The sequence below is a fragment of the Ostrinia nubilalis genome, chromosome 7 (genome assembly GCF_963855985.1).
Source record: "Ostrinia nubilalis chromosome 7, ilOstNubi1.1, whole genome shotgun sequence".
In the NCBI taxonomy this organism is placed as follows: Eukaryota; Metazoa; Arthropoda; class Insecta; order Lepidoptera; family Crambidae; genus Ostrinia; species Ostrinia nubilalis.
The window spans coordinates 4,355,546-4,374,751 of NC_087094.1; the positions used below are offsets into that span (position 1 = coordinate 4,355,546).

A 19,206-nucleotide genomic window follows, 5' to 3' on the forward strand; every position below is an offset into this window, starting at 1 on the left:
AAGAAAACTATATACCTCCCTTATAGTTGAACTTTATTGAACCCTTTATTGTAAGGGTTTTTTCGTAAAGTATGCGTCTCCATTTTTAGGGCTAATAAATTAATGGTAAATTAATTAACTTGAATAAGAAAATAACGCTAACGGGTTATTTTTAGTTACTGTTATTTAAAGCGAGAACGCAGCCAATTCAAAATGGAGTGTTCGTTCCACAGATACTGTGGGTTCGTTCGTGCCATTCGTGCTGTCGCCTGTCATCTGTCAAATTAGTAGAGATGGGTTATACTAGGTAAATTTGATACTAGGTGCACCTATTCCAAGTATTTATTAATACGTGATCCAAATACCTGTTCCACTTAGTACGTAGTAATTTACCATACTTGACGCGACTAGTGCGGACTAATCCACGTATTATGACTTTAAAATACAATTTTCTTTGAAAAGATCCACTCGTAGTATTAATAATGCAATTTGAAATTGAATAATAATGTTTTTGCTGGTTGTTGATTGATTGATATCCTCCCTTCATACTTCAACAGGCTTAAGAGCGTTTACGTCTAGCGTGGCATGTCAAGTTTAGGTAATTTCGATGCTATTTTTATTCACACTAAAATAATTATGACTGTGTGCGTGTTCTCACGCTCTATAGTCAAACCAAAATACTTTGATCCACCATCGTAAAAGTGTGCCAGGCTGTCAAGTGACAGCCCAAAGAAACTATAAAATCTTCAAATCTTCCAACACCGACTCCATAATTATAAATAATGGTATACATTAGTCCTAATCAATAATAAATACGTAAATTCTGTATCAAATAGTAAATTATCAAAGGTTTTTTACTATTTTGAGAATATTTTATACAGCCTATGTTCAGCAGAAAAAAAATTGAATTTTAATGGTGAGAGATTTTTTCAAATCGGTTCTATTCAAAACAAACTTTTCCTGTTTACTATTCTTTTTTTATCCGGAAAATGCATAACATTTCAGAAGGTTCTTCCTACCAGAAGGTGGGTAGCCCCTACATCCACTAAAAACCTGACTGTTTCTGCCATGATCCATATGAGTGATATGAGGGAACGCGGGACATCGCCATTGGCTGTTGCCTGTAGCATTCGTCCTTAGCCGCCACCAGACACCTCCATGTCTAGCGACCGAGGCCTGTTAGGAAGGGACAGTTGGAGACCATAAGCTGTCCTCTTGCGCCCAGGGTGTCGGCGGCGGATAACCGGAGTGTCGGCTGAGGCCTCTCGCTCCCCCTTTCCACTGCTTCTTTCTGTGAAAGAACACTTTCACAGAAAGTAAGCACACTATACCATAAGATTATTTGTCTCATCATATATTTTATACCTACTAATGTAGATATTGTTTCCGAAAGCGAGCGGGTTCATTCCGTACCTGTACGCTTCATGCGTTCTCTAGCAAAAGCTGAAAATCAGTGTTCTGCCCTTTTGAGGGTAGTGTTTTTATACTGAGCTCTTTGCTTTTTGCATCGCTGCGGCACACATCACTCTGACGCAGGGAACTATTTGAAACGCTAGTCATCTTTATCTTATGTTGTTTTGTCACTTTTGTTATGTTGCAACTGTTGAAATTATTAATAACCTGTGTAACAAAATACCAGTGGTGTCACCTAGTGTGTTTCTTGACTAACTAACTTTATTTCGATATTGAATTGAATTTCAATAGCAACTATACATAATGTGTGTGTTAAAAGCATTAAAAAAAAGTGTGTTACAACAAATAAACAGTTTATCTATCTATCTCACGCCTCTTCCCGATTGGTAGGGAGAGGTCATTTCCAACCGCCGCTCGTTCGCTTAGGCTGGGCACTGTTGGAGCGTGTCAGTCTGCTGCGGTGATTCACGTGCCAAGACTGCTGTGTTAACTGACAACCATCTACAGGCTCTCGGCCTATACGGTGGAGGAATGGCCCGAAGCACCCATGGCCCGGTAGAACCTGGGTCGCCCTTTGTGTGAGGCGATCATGCCGTCGCACCCACTCCTCTAATACAGGCAGAACTGCCTCTATGGTGCGACGTAAAATTTGGCTGACGGCCAGGCGTCCCCTTTAGCACTCTAGGGCCTAGATCCTCAAGCCTCTACCTTTTGGTTTCCACCTCTCGTGGTGCACGTACACGTACATTTCCCCTTGGGACCTATGGTCACCTCGCAACTGGCGTCTATTCTCGGTTGTCGACACTAGCTTTGTCGCCACTGAGGATAAATGGCATAAATAATATCGATTGTCACCAGTGGTGACACATACTTTCCCAGTTGTAGCTACAGGCTTTCTCACAACTTAGGTATGACAAATTAGAATGATACATCCCAATTATGCCTAGTGGGGACGTACACAAATATTGACGCAAATGTCATCGTGCATGACATACGTGAATACAAATATTATTAATTTTATTTTGAACTAGCGGCCGCCCGCGACTTCGTACGCGTGGACCTCGTTTTACTCCTTAGTTCGTAAAATCTGTTGTTTGATATCATGTTGATAGATGGCGTTTCACGGCTTCCCCCGCATGAATATTTACGAACGTCAAAAACAGTAGTTTGTCCAGCACTGTAGATTTTAACCAATGACGATAGATTGCGCTTTTTAGACACGTCTTATTTATTTATTGAAATTTATTTGTCATAAATTATAGATAATTATGTTAATCTGGTTTATAAACAATAATACTGTAAAGTTTCAACAAAATCCGTTCAGTAGTTTTTGAGTGAAAAAATAACAAACATCCAGACATCCAAACTTTCGCATTTATAATATTAGTAGGATTGTTGTACGTCGCCACTAATGACAATAATTTTTTTCCCATTTATCCTCAGTAGGGACATAGTCAGTGTCCACAACCGGGAATAGACGGACTCCGGATACTATGCGGTATCCACGAATTACCTCAGCCTGTGCCTCAGTAATATCACGCGTTGCGCTTTTTTGAACAGTAGGATGCTCCACGACTCCACAGCACTGTGCCATACTCGAGCCCCATATAGGACCATATAACGCGCGACGCAAAAGTATAGTCAGCGACTCAGTGCAGCCGGGCCTCCGAGATTAGGCATCAACCGGCTTAGTGCGCCGGCGGTAGCCAAAAGCTTAGGGGTGAGACGATTCAAGTGACCGTCAAATGACCACTGTCCAACTAACTACAATCCGAGGTACCTACCGCAAAGATTTTCCGACTGTAATATGTTGTGTATGTTCCCTCTACAACTAGGTGGTACCCTGCTGGCAGAGCATTCCTATTAACTATTCTGTAACCACCTATTTATGGCAAATAAATTATTAGTATTATTCCTCTTTATACATACATACATAACTTGCTGTTCCAAATTTTCGTCATTCGTTTTCGTTTCATCGCTAAAAATAACTTAATTTTATTTTTCATTACGTCTGAAATATAATTTGTAGTAAAAATAGACTGTAATGAAAAATAATAATAAAATATTTTAATTACCACGTGATCGCAAAATCTACCACCAAGATTTTGCGGATACACTATAAAAGTCCAGCTACCTGTCAAAGATCAACGTACGCGTGACACATGTCAGCAGAGCACCGAGCGACGTGACCTCACTCTGGAACGCCTCGAGGCGGACTGAATTTGAACGATTCGTGCGCGGCGTTTTATAGTACTTTTGAAATACTCATAGAAAAAAAATTACAATGAATTATTTTAAATTTGAAAGTAAATATTTTAGATAAGATATTCTTCTATTATATTAAGCTATTTTTGTGTTGAATAAAGGAAGAATATTGGTGAAAAAATCACTTTGATTTTTGGGTATTTCACGTTTTTTTAATTTGTGATTTCTTATTGTAAAATGCATAAAACTAAAAATTTTCTCAGATAACTATTTGCCCAAGGATCTATGCTATAGGATATAAATGTTTGTTAAATCGTTTTCACAGTATTTTTATAAAAATTTCAGCTTGTAAACTGACGCTAAAGTGGAAATTTACAAAACCTGTGTGGACTTATCTTGATAGAATTCTTGAATACTAAACTAATCGCAATATTTTCTCAATTAACTATTTAGACGACGAAATTGCCTAACTATTTATGCCTATAACATATTTGTAGTATTACTGGTTAATGATTGTAACGAGTTGAAAAAGTACTGTTTTTGCGCCAAACGGCGTAAACGCTCTTAAGACTGTCAACTTAAAAGTTGGCGTATTTAAAAGATATCAATTTCATAAAAATATTTACATAATTTTTTCTATTTTTTATTTATGCAATTATTACGGACGCGTGACAACAAACCAAAACAAACCTGTCGGAAGAATAAAAACTGGTTTTTTACCGGCTAGTCAACAAGGAGTGAGCTGGATGAGAGAGAACAAAAATTAAAATATTCAAAACCTTACCTGTGTACAAATAGAGTTTAAATTACGTAATACATCAAACACCTATTCCTATCTCACACCTGCCTGCGCTCAAATTTGTTTGTCAGACAGAGACGGAGTGAATCTCTACGTTCGCACATAAGCTTAGCGAGAAATACGCGGTGCGCGTAATACACGACTACGGATTATGCAATAATAACCTCTATTACTTTGATGGTAGGGTCGGAAATCGTGTAATTTAAAAAATACTTAGCGAGAAATACGCGGTGCGCGTAATACACGACTACGGATTATGCAATAATAACCTCTATTACTTTGATGGTAGGGTCGGAAATCGTGTAATTTAAAAAATACTAGGTGGATCAAGTATTTTAAAAATTGGAATAGGTGCCACTTAGTACTGTAAAATACCTAGTGTGTGGATCTGTTCTAGTAAATACGTCTCATCTCTACAAATTAGTGCTTGACAAAACGTTGTTGCGGGAGGAATTTTTTCACCTCAATTTAATTTTTATTCAAGTCTTAATATTTTTTAATAAAGATCTATAAAGCGGCAAAATGGACGACGATTTACCGACCGATTTTGAGGTCATCGTTGTTGGGACGGGTAAGTGATACATCTCCCTGAAAAGTTTACCGGGTGTGATGGCGATACGGCAGCCTACTTTATCGATCTTATTTTTTTCACTGCCTTGTCAGCAGTGCTCTGCACGTATATTTCGGCTTGGAAGCATTTCATTATTATGAATATGGTCAAAATGACTCATAGGAATGTACTTTTGCTGATTTCTAAGTGACAATATGCTTTGCTCAGGTTTCGGCGCACCCTACGGAGCTTACTCATTCATTAACTAATATTTGCGGTCTCGGCTGCAGTCATTGTCTTCGTGCCTAATTCAGACCTGGATTGTGGGCATCACATTCTAGGTCATTCTTTTAGATTAACACATGCGGTTTCTCATGTAGTTTAAGATGAATAAGTTTAATTCCTGCTCTCTTTTTATGTATGTCAATGATATTTAGCAGATGATTATATTTTTTTATTTTTTAATCAATGATTTGATTACTGAAGTGCGACTTAAGAAATTATAAATTTTTATGTTAACAGTGTCGAGTGTCTAAACTTTGCTAGTAGCTACCTTGATTAATGGGTATATTATCATTAATTAGACATAGTTAATGCTTTTGTTAGTGACATTATTTTATTTATTAACAACAAATAGAAGAGGAATAAGTTATTCCATCCTGTTACCAAGTAACCATATCCTCTATGAATTATGAAATGGAAATGTAATAAATTGGATTAGTAATTATTTGAACAGAATGATTTAAAGTTAAAACTACTAATTATTACAGTAATTGGCTGTTGCAGTCCACACAGTAAATAGTTGTGTTGAAACATATATAAATTACCTTACATTACTAATAGTAAATGAATCAGCACAATAATTAAGCTTCAAACATAAAATAGTAAAGTTAGTTAGTGCCATTATTAGGCAATTATTCCAAGACTCAACTTCTCTAGTCTTGAACTTAAAAACCTCATTAGTTTTAGATTATTTTTGTTTTATTCTTTGTAACATTACAATTTTAGTTGCATATAAATAGTTGACTGAGATCAAGTTGGTTAATCGAAAACTCTTATAGCCATTCAAATAAGAGCAGGGAATACAGATTTGGATTAGCTCAGGGAATCACATATTTGTTGGGAACTAGTCCAATAGTAATTATTATTTGAGTCATCATCATCATTTCAGCCATGGCACATCCTCTGCTGTACATAAGCCTTCCCCAATGATTTCCATACGTGACCAGTTAGTAGCCTGCATCCTCTGCCTTCCTGTTACCTTTATAAGGTTGTCGGTCCACCTTGTGGGTGGACGTATTATTTGAGTGCTGTATCAAAATTTAACACTTCCATATACCCAATTATAAGTTGAAAATAAGCACTGAGTTTCTTGTGCTGCTTCTTTTCGGCACTGGCACCCTTATTGACCCAAAGCAGTGGTATGGTTAGAGTTTGAATAAAAGCTTTTTAAAAACCTATTTGCAGAAAATAAGTTACTTTTATGTTGCTCAGGGATGGTGGAGTCTATTGTGGCTGCAGCATGCAGCAGGATAGGCAAGAATGTCCTTCATCTGGACTCCAGCGACCACTACGGTGGGCTATGGGCTTCTTACAATTTCGACGGTCTCCAGAAATTCATTAAAGAAGTTGATGCTGATCCTAAGAGGCAGTGGCCGGTTTATAATTTATCTGAGAAGTGGTACATAGAAAAGTAAGTGCCCTAATTATCTGTCAATACTCCAATGCATCAAGTAATTGAATGGCTTTGTTTTCCCAGTTTAAATATCATTGACTCCAGTCTGATTGATTGAATTAGCAAAGTAAAGGGGTATGCCCATAAAACATTTGAATATGAATTAAATATTTGACTTCTTTACAGAGAATCCTCAGCGCCTGAGCAAAAGGATGAAGGAGATGAGAACAAGACTGATGACAGCAAAGCAGAAACCCCCAAAAAAGTGTGGACCCAGGCCAACTTCACTGCTGAATATAGGAAATTTAACATAGACATGACTCCCAAGGTAAGTGTTAAATGTAATTAATGTAATGAAAGATTTTCAGACAAGATACTTTAGTACATTTCTAATATCAAGGTTGTATTTATTTAAAGAGTTTTGTTCTTTTTTGGAGCCAAGTGCAATTTACACACATGTAACAAACAAGCTAAAGCAGTATCAAAATTATTTATAGATCTTCATTGTGCTACAATGCAGAAATGCTATTAGCACACACCTATGCAAATACATAAATGCAAAGCAACAGAGGCATTGAAGTGCCAATATAGTTTTTGCTTGGAGTTTTTGTCAAGAATTAGTGTGGATTTATGTATGATATGAGACATCTTGTTACCTTTATCAGGAGTCACACATGTTATCATCATCATCATTACAGCCATAGGACGTCCACTGCTGAACATAGGCCTCCCCCAATGATTTCCACAATGGCCAGTTGGTGGCGGCCTGCATCCAGCGCCCTCCAGCTACCTTACCTTACTTGACGGCCGATGGGGCAGTAAGGTTCTGGAGTGGAGGCTACGTACCGGAAAGCGTAGCGTAGGACCAACGACGACATGTTAGCTTTTCTGTAAAATTGCGCTATAAACTTTTTCAACAATGAACTCCAGGCAGGAATAAAATAGCCTTCGTCAATCATTTTCATAGCAGCAATCGTGACGTATTCCCAACAGCTGCTCTTCTCCCGCGGTCCTCTCGTCGAGCTGCTCATATCTTCAAACATCGCTCGCTACGCCGAGTTCCGTTGCGTGACGCGCGTTCTGACGTGGCTGAACGATCGCCTGGTGCCGGTGCCGTGTTCCCGCGCTGACGTCTTCGCGACTGAGGCCGTCAGCATCGTCGAGAAGCGAATGCTGATGAAGATGCTCACTTCTATCGTTGGCTACAATGAGGAGGAGATGAACAATGAATTCAAGGGTCAGTGCGGATTAATATTCTTTTGGTTCCAATGACAGTTTGACTTTGCTCTGGGAGTAACTTGGCCTTCACTGGTTGGGTTATTAATGGCGGTCATGCTTTAGATCTTAGAATTATGAAGAGGTGGGAATAGTCCCGTTATAGGGTCAGTCATTTGCTTTGAAAGTAATTAAAAAACAGATTGAATTGTTTTCTGATGAGTCAGTCCCATCAAATATACACTTGTGTGTTCGTGGACAAAGGAATGATATAATATTTGTAACTTAAAAAATTGTCTTTTGTTTTTTCTGCTCAAACTTGCGACGCCATTTATGTGCGTTTTTATCGTTGGTATACGTGACTATCAAGGAGTATGACTAAAGTGATTTTTTTTAACAGACTGGAATGACAAGACATTCAAGGAGTACCTAACGCACAAGGGTTTGACTCCCAACCTGATCCACTATGTACTGTATGCCATCGCGGGAGGTACGGATAAGATGCCCTGCTTGGAGGGAGTGAGGGAGTGCAAGAAGTTCCTTATGAGTCTCGGCCGATACGGGAACACGCCCTTCTTGTGGCCTATGTATGGCAGTGGGGAGTTGCCGCAGTGCTTCTGCAGGTAAGCTTTATATCAGTGGTTCTTAACCTTTAAGTCACGAGGGACTATTTTACCAAATTTCTGTCTTTTCAGGGACCACTTTTTTTTTTTTCAAAATCCTATGACAGGGGAGTTCGATTTCTCGCCCACTGTGCACCGTTTACGTTATGTTGACTCGACTCATCACGTCACGTTACTTGTTTATTACGATATCTTCGTGGACCACTTGGAATGCCTCCAGGGACCACTAGTGGTTCGCGGACCAACGGTTAAGAACCACTGCTTTATATGGTCCATCTTTCTTATTCTTGAATTTGCTTATCTATATCAGTACTTTTAGCGTTAAGGTCCACTGAGTCAATGTGACAAACAATTCAGCTCCAGACTAATTTAAAGTAGGTCTCTCCCAAGGAACAATGTTCGTCTCTTTATTTCTCCTACATGATTGCTTCTCACTTACTAATAACCGTCGTACATTCGTGTCTACATACAATTTAACACAAAACATTTGAAAAAATATGTACTCTTAATGCTATGTTAACTTGTTGTTTTGTAGAAATAACGAGTGCTAATTTATCAGTTAAGATCTTTTTCATAAGGGGACTATTTCAGATACATTTTTCACATGATGCGTCATAATTTTTAAGACAATTTTATAACTTCACATAATGACGTGAAAGTCGCGGTAATTTAATAACTGTGGAAAGAAATCAAACGGTCCATGAACTTCAAACATATTAGTCCCCATTAAAAGTGTTTTATACTTTTATAACGTTATAAATTAGTTGTAGGCCTGTTGGCAGGTCTTTTTTACGCACATCTCATGTGTATACCGTTACCCTATTACAGCGTGCGTCTTTGATTGCTAAATACGTCCAGTCCAGACGACGGCATTTCAAGCCACAGTGGCATCTTAAATGTAGTTGTGATAAGGGCGATTTTCGAACAAAATAATAATAGTCTGATGTGCTGTCGCTTGTACTACCATTATTTGTCGTCTTTGGTACTTTATGATGCAAAAAATTGCACCATGAAAGTTTTGCGCCGCGCCCGAGTTCAATGACCCAAATGTGCATCAACTTGACCAACGCAAACAAAAATGAAGCCACTTTCTAATGTTGCATGCCGCACGTTCTAAAGTTTTGTAATTATCATTATTCCACAATCTATCTAAGTATTTAGTACTTTATTATAGGCTATTCTCGTAAAGGCTGAATGACAATAATAGTAGTCGATGGAAAGTTTTACGGATTAGTCACAGTTAACAGCTGTAAATCATATGAATGCATTAATAGTGCATTTATTTTTAGAAAATATTTTTTTATTATATCACTTGATTTATCGGCACTTCATTCAATTCGAACACAATTTGCAAGTCTAATAAGGTTAATTCTGATCGGAATTGATATTGCGAAAATTTCAGCTTGCTAAGTTACGTATTACTTCAGAAGTACCTATTAACTACGTGGGTATTAAATTAAGTAAATCTACAATTTACTCTCGCAAAAGAAACATTTAAAAAAGTATTATTAATCTTTATACAGATCATCATACAGTTGACAGCTCATCACACTAGGATATATTTTTGTTGCGAAATAGCACACAAGTGTTTTTCTCGATCTGCTCTCGTCTCTTCATTACACAAAGCACTTATCACTTAAGATAATTGCAAGAATAAATAACTTTGCAATAGCGCACATTTTCGCATTCGTTTTAAATATTACTTACATTTAGTGATACGTACGAAAATACGGTTGTAATATTTTACTTTTTTTCACTTTTAGGCTGTGTGCCGTATTCGGTGGCGTCTACTGCCTTAACCGGCCAATCGACAAAGTTGAGATTAAAACCCTCGACGAAGGCAAACGAGTCGTGGCAATCCAGAGCAAGTCCAAGACTTTGAACTGCAACAATCTGGTGGTGGGCATCGACGAGTGTCCTAAGGAGATGCTGCCTTCAGAGCCGGCTGAGACCAGCGATATATCCAAAGCTGTGTTCATCACGAACAACACCATAATGCCGAGCGAGAAGGAACCGCTGACACTGCTGCGTTTCCCGCCTCTGAGCGATGAGGGACACGCCGTGACGGTCCTGGAGGTCGGCCCGGCCACTGGATCCTGCCCTAAGGGATTGTGTAAGTTCGATATACTTTATACACTTCAGCTTCATCATCATCATTTCAGCCATAGGACGTCCACTGCTGAACATAGGCCTCCCCCAATGGCTTCCATGTTGAAAGGTTGGTAGCGGCCTGCGTCCAGCGCCTTCCTGCTACCTTTATGATGTCGTGGATCCACCTTGTGGGACGTCCCGCTGCGTTTTCCGGTACGCGGCCTCCACTTCAAAACCTTGCAACATTTCAGCTTCCCCTGGACTAACTAAACCTTGATGGCTTACCTATATAGATCTTTGCTGTATACCTATGAACGAGAAGTTCCGTTACCACAGTCTAAGAAAGATTTATGGTCACTAGGTAACTGTTAATGATATGTAATGATTATTTAGCTTTCGAGACTTCCTAACTTTTGTTAGTTGATGATACCGTTTTACTGCTAAATTACCAGCAGTCCAATATCTTTTGCATTATGTTGTTTGAAACTTTTTATTTTGTTTGGCTGTTAAGTAAATAGTTCTCTCACGGTTACCAGTCTAGCCAAGCTTGCCTTCAGCCAATGACAACAGCATAATGCGTTCTTAATGTTCGAAGCCTTTTCTTGTTAGCCGTTATCTCTAAAGCTTGATGGTTCATAATGATAATGATGAAGCCAGCAACCTCAAATATAGCCTTTTCACTCTCATTTCGAAAACGCTTGTTATATCAACATCTGCAACGCGTATAATCTTAAACGTCCGACTCGTTATGTGATACGAAGCGTACCGTGATATTATGTAAGAAAGTGTTAATTACGATTAGCATACTCACTTATTTTAATGTTTTCATTGTGCACGATTATCATACTTTGGTAAACAAACACGGGAAAGGGAAGCAATTTGGTGTTGTAATTAACAATGCTCTATCAATTAGTAAAAATAGGAATGTTTCCTTGCATTGAATCGGTTAGCATTGATATTGCATTTATTTTTTAATTATTTCAATTAAAATATTTAAGTGGTGTTACAAAATAGTTTCGTTCTAAAGCAGTAGCACTCGGGAAGCGCACGCCTCCTGCCGCCAGGGTCACGCTCAAAACTTTTTCCATTGCTTTTTGTTGATTGCGCCACTTCAGCAACTCGTGCTTTTTATTAGGTTTTTTCGAGCGATTCCAACATATGACTCACGGCACTATGATCCAATAAACTGCCAGTAATTGTAGGTTTTGTGATTAGCGAGTGTATTGAACCACATCAAGATGGATGTCCACTTCTATTTGACGTTTATTATCATGTGTCTGCTGTATTATTATGCATATCCACTTTATTTAACTGTAAATGTCGTACGCGGGATTAATTTTGTTGTGAAGAGGGTTCAGAAGGCATAAAAAAACTCTTAGTTCAGTTATTAAATAACAAAGTATTTTCAAATACTTATTTGCTTCTAGTTTTCACCAACAGAAAAAGGCGATATATTACAAAAATATGCGTAAATAAGATGATATTTATAAAATAACTAAATAACCGTATAAAGTCGCTACTTCTGCAAGTTAAGTGCTATCAGTGCATGCAAAGCCGATAAAATTCAATGCTCATTGTATATTTAGAACCATTCTAATCGTTGTTTTCCTGTATGGTGATGACAAAACAGGTAACTGATTCCTTTTCTACCTTAAAATTACGTGCCATAGGTATTAAATTCCATTGCTTTTGTTTCCAGACGTGGTGTACTTCATCACGAAGATGGTCAAAGACGCCGAGAGCGACCTGCAACAATACGCCGCCAAGATATTTGACATGAGCGGCGGCGACCAGACCGCCGAGTCTGACAAGCCTAAGGTAAATAATAATCTATTAAGCTTCAACCACACCTACGCGTGCAGATCGCAATCGCCGGCGCGATAAAAGAATAAATAATAAAATAAATAAATAAATAAATATCCTTAGACATTCTACACTGCGCTTCTAGTCCCAAACTAAGCAAAGCTTGTACTATGGGTACTAGACAACGGATATAAACATACTTAAATACTTTTGTTTTTTTGGAAATACATACTTATTATACATAGAAAACACCCAGTCCAATACAAACAAATATGTTCATGCACACAAATGTTTGTACTGTGCGGGAATCGAACCCGCTACCTCCGGAATAGTAGTCCGTTTCGAACCACTACACCAAACGGCCGACTAAGACTAAGACCAATGACAGGTCGCGCGACCTATGACAGTTCACGCGACCTGTCATTGGTCTTTGATCACGCCGGCGATGGCGATCTGCACGCGTTGGTGTGGTTGAAGCATTACGAACATCTAAAGATAATGTGAAAAGAACATCTTAGGGCGTATGCAAACAGTGATTTTTAAACGCGCCGTAACACGACAAAGTCGGACCCAATCTATGTATAGACGTTTGAAGGAAAAAACGCGGCGTCGAAACACGTTACTAAAACGCACGTCGTCGGTTTGTTTAAAAAAACGTGGTTAATTTTTTAATCACCAAGCTACATGTGTGTACACTTTGTCACACCTGTCACCTGAGTAATCAGAGCTGAACTAATATAATTTTATTTATTTTAAAACTTTGTTGCTCAGCTTTTTTGTTGCAAAAGGCGAACTCACCGTCACCTTTCTACTTTATGGGAGGACGTCCCTGAGTTGGGCTGCGCAAGCGATGCCTAATAAACCTTTGAGTTTAAGAGTTTCTGACGTTTTCCACAGTGCCATCTAGTCTGAATCTACGCAAACTTGTCCTTTCGCCCATGGGTACTAGACGACGGAAATACGGAATGCGACGGATTTAAACAAAACAAACTTACCTAAATACTTTTTTTTGTAAATTATTATCCGCGCCCTCTGGCTTAGCAGTCCGGTACGTTAACAACCATACCAAACGGCCGTCTAATGCCCGTTTTTACCATCAATCCCTATTTTTTAAGTGATCCCCATAGTAACACATAACAGGAATTTTGTTTTCAGAGGGGTCACTTAAAAATTAGGGATGGTAAAAACGGGCGTAATGAGGGCTATCGTTTTTATACTTAACAGTTGGCACCCCTGGCGATTGACAGGACCTTACTCTACATTGGCGCCATCTTGATGAGTGCAAATGCGATAGTCCTCCTACCACTTTAGCGCTCACCAGTTGGTGCCACTGTCTTCGCTACTAGCAAGTGACAGGACCTTACTCTACAGTGGCGCTAACTGGTGAGCGCTAAAACGATAGCCCTCATTCGCCTATTGTCGTCTCAATGTTGACCCTTAATCCTTGTTACTTGTTGCAGTGTCTGTACTCGCTGTACTACAACGTGAAGGACACGAGCGTGCCGGTGGCGAGCGCGGCGCCCGAGGTGCACGTGTGCGCCGGACCCGACGTGGGGCTCGACTTCGACCGCGCCGTCGAGCAGGTACTGTGACTTATAGCACCGTGTTACTACATGGCCGGGCCGAGTCGCCGTGTTACTACCAGGGCCGGGCCGAGTTGCCGTGTTACTACAGGGGCCGGGCCGAGTCGCTTTGTTACTACAGGGGCCGGGCCGAGTCGCCGTGTTACTACAGGGGCCGGGCCGAGTCGCCCTGTTACTACAGGGGCCGGGCGGAGTCGTCGTGTTACTACAGAGGCCGGGCCGAGTCGTGTCGCTGCAGTAACTTTGCCGTGTTACTACAGGGGCCGGGCCGAGTTGCCGTGTTACTACAGAGGCCGGGCCGAGTCGCCGTGTTACTACAGGGGCCGAGCCGAGTCGCCGTGTTACTACAGAGGCCGGGCCGAGTCGCCGTGTTACTACAGGGGCCGAGCCGAGTCGCCGTGTTACTACAGGGGCCGGGCCGAGTCGTGTCGCTGCAGTAACTTTTCCGTGTCGGTATAGTGACTATGCCGTGTTGCTGTAGCTACCGTACCGAGTAACCGCTGTGTATACTCGCTGTACTACAACGTGAAAGACACGAGCGTGCCGGTGGCGAGCGCGGCGCCCGAGGTGCACGTGTGCGCCGGACCCGACGTGGGGCTCGACTTCGACCGCGCTGTGGAGCAGGTACTGTGACTTATAGCACCGTGTCACAGGGGCCGGGCCGAGTCGCCGTGTAACTTCAGGGGCCGGGCCGAGTCGCCATATTACTACAGGGGCCGGGCCGAGTCACCGTGTTACTACAGGGGCCGGGCCGAATCGCCGTGTTACTACAGGGGTCGGACCGAGTCACCGTGTTACTACCAGGGCCGGGTCGAACAGTAACTGTGCCGTGTCAGTACACGGCCTATGTCGTGTTTCTAAGGGTAAGTACTGTGCCATATCGCTGCAGCAACCGCCTCGCATGGTGACTATGCCGTGTTGCTGCAGCTACCGTGCCGAGTAACCGCTGTGTATACCCCTGATGTGGGACTTGAGTTCGACCGCGCTGTGGAGCAGGTACTGTGACTTACGAAGTTACGAGTATATCTGCAAGGACTGGCCGGGACTATTCCCACCGCTGCAACTTCTGTGTAGCCAGGATCTACAGCTTGACCGCCAATAATAACCCAACCAATGAAGGTCATGTTTGTCGCGGGGCAAAGTTAAACTGTCATTGGACCCGCAACGAAATTAATCAGAAGAACATAGGAGTTCGAAGTTAAGGTTCGACTTCCCTCCGTTGCAAAGCGGATGACAGGTGACAAACAAAGGTTTAGTAACCTTTATGAAAAGATATGCACCACAGACAATAAACATCAATTAAGGGGGCCTATCTTATGAGCTATTAGCTTCCGTTATTGTAAGGACTGGCCGTGTTCCTGTGGGTAGTATGCCGTGTTCATGCGGGTACCCAGTGGCGGCGTAGCATAGGTTGGCACCCGGGGCGGCACCCCCCCCCCCCCCCCCCCCCCGTCATAATATAAATTATAGCCTAAGGCATCCCAGAATGGCACCCCCCCCTGTCATGAAATCACGACCGTCCTTGCCATGCAGATGCGTCAGTGAGAACTAATTGCGCGACTTTTGTCACCCCCCTGATGCTTGGCACCCGGGGCGGACCGCCCCCACCGCCCCCCCCTTACGCCGCTACTGCGGGTACCATGCCGTGTTGCTGTAGCTACCGTGCCGAGTAACTGCTGTGTATACTTCTGATGTGGGACTTGACTTCGACCACGCTGTGGAGGAGGTACTGTGACTTATAGCACCGTGTCACTACAGGGGCCGAGTCGTGTCGCTGCAGGAATTGTGCCGTGTCGGTACAGAGACGTTAGTTAAGTTACATTATTTTATTCTGTACTTAGGCCCTTTCCAGGGCGCTTATACACGTCCCTATTAGCTTGCCCTACCACCATTTCGGGACAACATATCGGGAGCAAATACTACTTATATTAAAACAAGATACGTAATAAGTACGAGCTAGGCAGGTGAAGTCCACGCACGCTTGTCGTCGTTTCAGCCAAATGAAGTCCACTGCTGGACAAAGGCCTCCAAGGTTTTCCATAATGAACGGTCCTGCGCTGCCCGCATCCAGGCTCTTCCCGCGACCTTTACCAGATCGAGGGTCGGTTCTCGAGTGGCGACCACGGGCTGGAAGACGTAGCGTGGGCAGGCCTCCTACTAGGTGGACCGACGATCTGGTAAAGCCTCGCTTGTCATTTAAATAATTTACTGACTGTGCCTTGTTCCTTTAAATACAAAGTAACGTTCATTTTCGGACAATATCACCTTAATCTACCCGTGAAAGAGACCCAGCCATCTAAAAATGCTTATCGCTATCATAATAAAATTAAAAGACTTGGAAACAGCAGATAAACGGGCATCGTTTTATGGAAGGCCTATTATTATTAATTGTGTTTTTACACATCGTCCAATTAATTTGCAATGACCAATTTTTCCATGTTTAATAGTTAGTTACCCTTATCAGCGTCTGTCTATTATTTCACAACGACATGCGAATGTTAGCTAACAATTTCCAAATAACATGGTAGGCCACGTGATCTTACGATAACAAACAGTTAATATAACATTTTAATTTGTTAGTTACATCACAACAATCGTTAAGTGATTGTGATGTTATAACTCGAACTCGCGGGTTAGACATTTCATCGTCTTCTTATCTATGTAACTAACCTATGATTTTTTATGTAATTCAAATACCTACTCTAACGTTTTACTAGTTGGTTGATGATGTATGTAAATATGTAAACAAAACTATTAACGGCTTGAGATATTAGGTAGTATAGAAATTAATAAAATTTTAGCCAAAGAAAGGTCCTTCACGACTCGTGACTATGCCACAAAGCTGGATTCAGCAGGTAACCTTTGCATTCTGATTGTAACTCAGTGTTGCAGTCTAAATGCAATAAAAAACAAATAAATAGCGAAGGAATGGATTCTTCCCAACCTATGTTTTCTACTTTACACCTTTACGAAATAAAGTTAAAAGTACATAAACAGTCTGAATCATTTTGTTTGTATTGTTCAAATGTGCAGTTTGCTGATATTATCTTATCACGAACAAGATATCTGTCACCCTTACTGTAAGGTAGTTTAATGACTCAGCTTGTATATCTTATCTCTGTGAGATTTTATTACTACTAAGAGCTTTAGTGACAGCCTATTTTTGAAACTTAAATATTTGTTTCTTCTCGTACTACTACTACTTGCGTCTGTTTACATAATAACTGTACATTAATGTATTCTGTTTGATTGAGGAGAGTGATAACTCTCTTCTCTGCAATGGGGACACCGTAATGTTGTAGACTTGTGAAATCTACAAGTGACGTCACAAGTGGATATATCCATATGGCGGATTTACAATATGCGGAAATTAGCCGAGTCAAGTCAAAAGAACAGAGGAGTGGGGATAAAATTCATTCATTTTTCATCCCCACTCCACTGTTTTTTGACTTGACTTGGCTAATTTCCGCGCAGTGTAAACGCAGCAATACAACTATGACAGCCCATCTATTTATCCGATCCATATAATACCAGACAGTTTATCCACAACATTGTATTTTAATTTTTGTCTAACCAATCAATTTCCACATAGGCGGAGCAGGTGTTCAAGAAGATCTGCCCGGGCGAGGAGTTCCTGCCGCGCGCGCCCGACCCAGAGGAGATCGTGTTCGAGGATGACGTCACGCACGGGCCAGAGTTCGCGCGCCACGAGGACGACGCCGAGGGCGACGCGCAGTAGGCAGCACACGGCGCGTTTGAGCGTGCGGACGGGGTTATGCAAGCGTACACAACACTATTGACCGTTTGAAACACTACGAGCGTGCATGAAGGTTTGACCATCTCTCGACTACTGTCATTCTTTTGGCGCCAATTTATACGTCATTTTGGACGCCATTTTTAATCAGATTGACACAGATTTGAAAACGATTACTTATGGATTGAATTTGGGCTATTGATTACTTTTGGGAAGTTAGTAACTTGCATAACACCAAGCCGACTTTAGCTAATAATAATAAACTTGTAGCCGATGATCGAGCATTCGAGACGATCACATTCCGATACGCAGCATATCGACTAAGATCTCCGTAATCTTTTCTAACGTTAGTAGTTAATTTTCACACGTTCAAACGTGCTGTATTAGGTACATCTAAGGTGTAATCTCAGTAAGATTTATACGCTTTGGTCGCTTGACTACGTGCATTCCGACTGGTGCGTTTGGTTTGTAATGGAACTGACACAATGACGCCGGTTGTGCGAGAAACTTGTAGGATAGGAATCTTATCGGAAACCGTGACCTGCTCAGTTTACTCATTTTAATATTTGGACCGTTTCATTATATTTTTGTATTCGTTATCGGTCGAATGATATCTAAAACGAGATTCAGTTTAGAGACGATAGTGAAGTGAGCAGGTCAAACCCTGCTTCGATATGCTGTTCATTATCAGGGTTAGCGGTATGAATGGAGTATAGCTAGGTTGTCTTGATAAAAGTTAGCAAGATCGAATCGTAGCGTTTTGGAAAGTTTTTATATCAAACTGAATATGATAGACCAATACATAGTATTATTTTAGCGTCTGTACTTATTAATGGGCCTATGGGCCTCACTATGGGCCTCATAAGAAGGCTCAAGGTCACCCAAAGGGCGATGGAGCGGGCTATGCTCGGAGTTTCCCTGCGTGATCGAATCAGAAATGAGGAGATCCGTAGGAGAACCAAAGTAACCGACATAGCTCGCAGAATTGCTAAAATCAAGTGGCAGTGGGCGGGGCACATAGCTCGTAGAGACGATGGCCGTTGGGGCAGGAAAGTTCTCGAGTGGCGACCACGGGCTGGAAGACGTAGCGTGGGCAGGCCTCCTACTAGGTGGACCGACGATCTGGTAAAGGTCGCGGGAAGAGCCTGGATGCGGGCAGCGCAGGACCGTTCATTGTGGAAAACCTTGGGGGAGGCCTTTGTCCAGCAGTGGACGTCATTTGGCTGAAACAACAACAACAACTTATTAATGGCCAAGTATCTATAGCAGAATGCGTATCTGTTTTTGTATGGCACGTAGCTTACAATATTTTTCAGAGCTTGAAGTTCATTATTGCTATAGAGAAAATGGGTCATATTCAGTTTGATGAAGTTGGTAAGCTCTCTTATATGGTTTAGTTTATTATATTTTTATATATCTTCATTAAACATGGAGTGTAAGAACCAAAGGAGTATTAACATTCGACATAGTTCCGAGGAAATGTGCAATTATGATAGGTGAAGCTAGCTAGGATGCA

The 19,206-nt window shown here is 41.2% G+C and overlaps 1 protein-coding gene across 1 annotated transcript; it reads left to right on the top strand.

Moving 5' to 3' along the window:
• The first annotated feature begins 4,818 nt into the window (after nucleotides 1–4,818).
• Nucleotides 4,819–18,523, top strand: LOC135073107 (rab proteins geranylgeranyltransferase component A 1). Its single transcript, XM_063967147.1, has 9 exons — nucleotides 4,819–4,967; nucleotides 6,441–6,639; nucleotides 6,808–6,949; nucleotides 7,615–7,858; nucleotides 8,237–8,459; nucleotides 10,223–10,572; nucleotides 12,250–12,368; nucleotides 13,814–13,936; nucleotides 17,529–18,523. Exons 1-9 carry the CDS (start codon nucleotides 4,919–4,921, stop codon nucleotides 17,673–17,675), a joined length of 1,596 nt encoding a protein of 531 aa, XP_063823217.1. The 5' UTR covers nucleotides 4,819–4,918; the 3' UTR covers nucleotides 17,676–18,523.
• The last annotated feature ends 683 nt before the right edge of the window (nucleotides 18,524–19,206 follow it).

Coding starts and splice junctions, on each gene's coding strand:
- LOC135073107 (XM_063967147.1), top strand. CDS start 4,919: ATGGACGACGATTTACCGACCGATTTTGAGGTCATCGTTGTTGGGACG. Junction 8,460..10,222: donor TTGCCGCAGTGCTTCTGCAG/GTAAGCTTTATA, acceptor TTTCACTTTTAG/GCTGTGTGCCGTATTCGGTG. Junction 10,573..12,249: donor ATCCTGCCCTAAGGGATTGT/GTAAGTTCGATA, acceptor TTTTGTTTCCAG/ACGTGGTGTACTTCATCACG.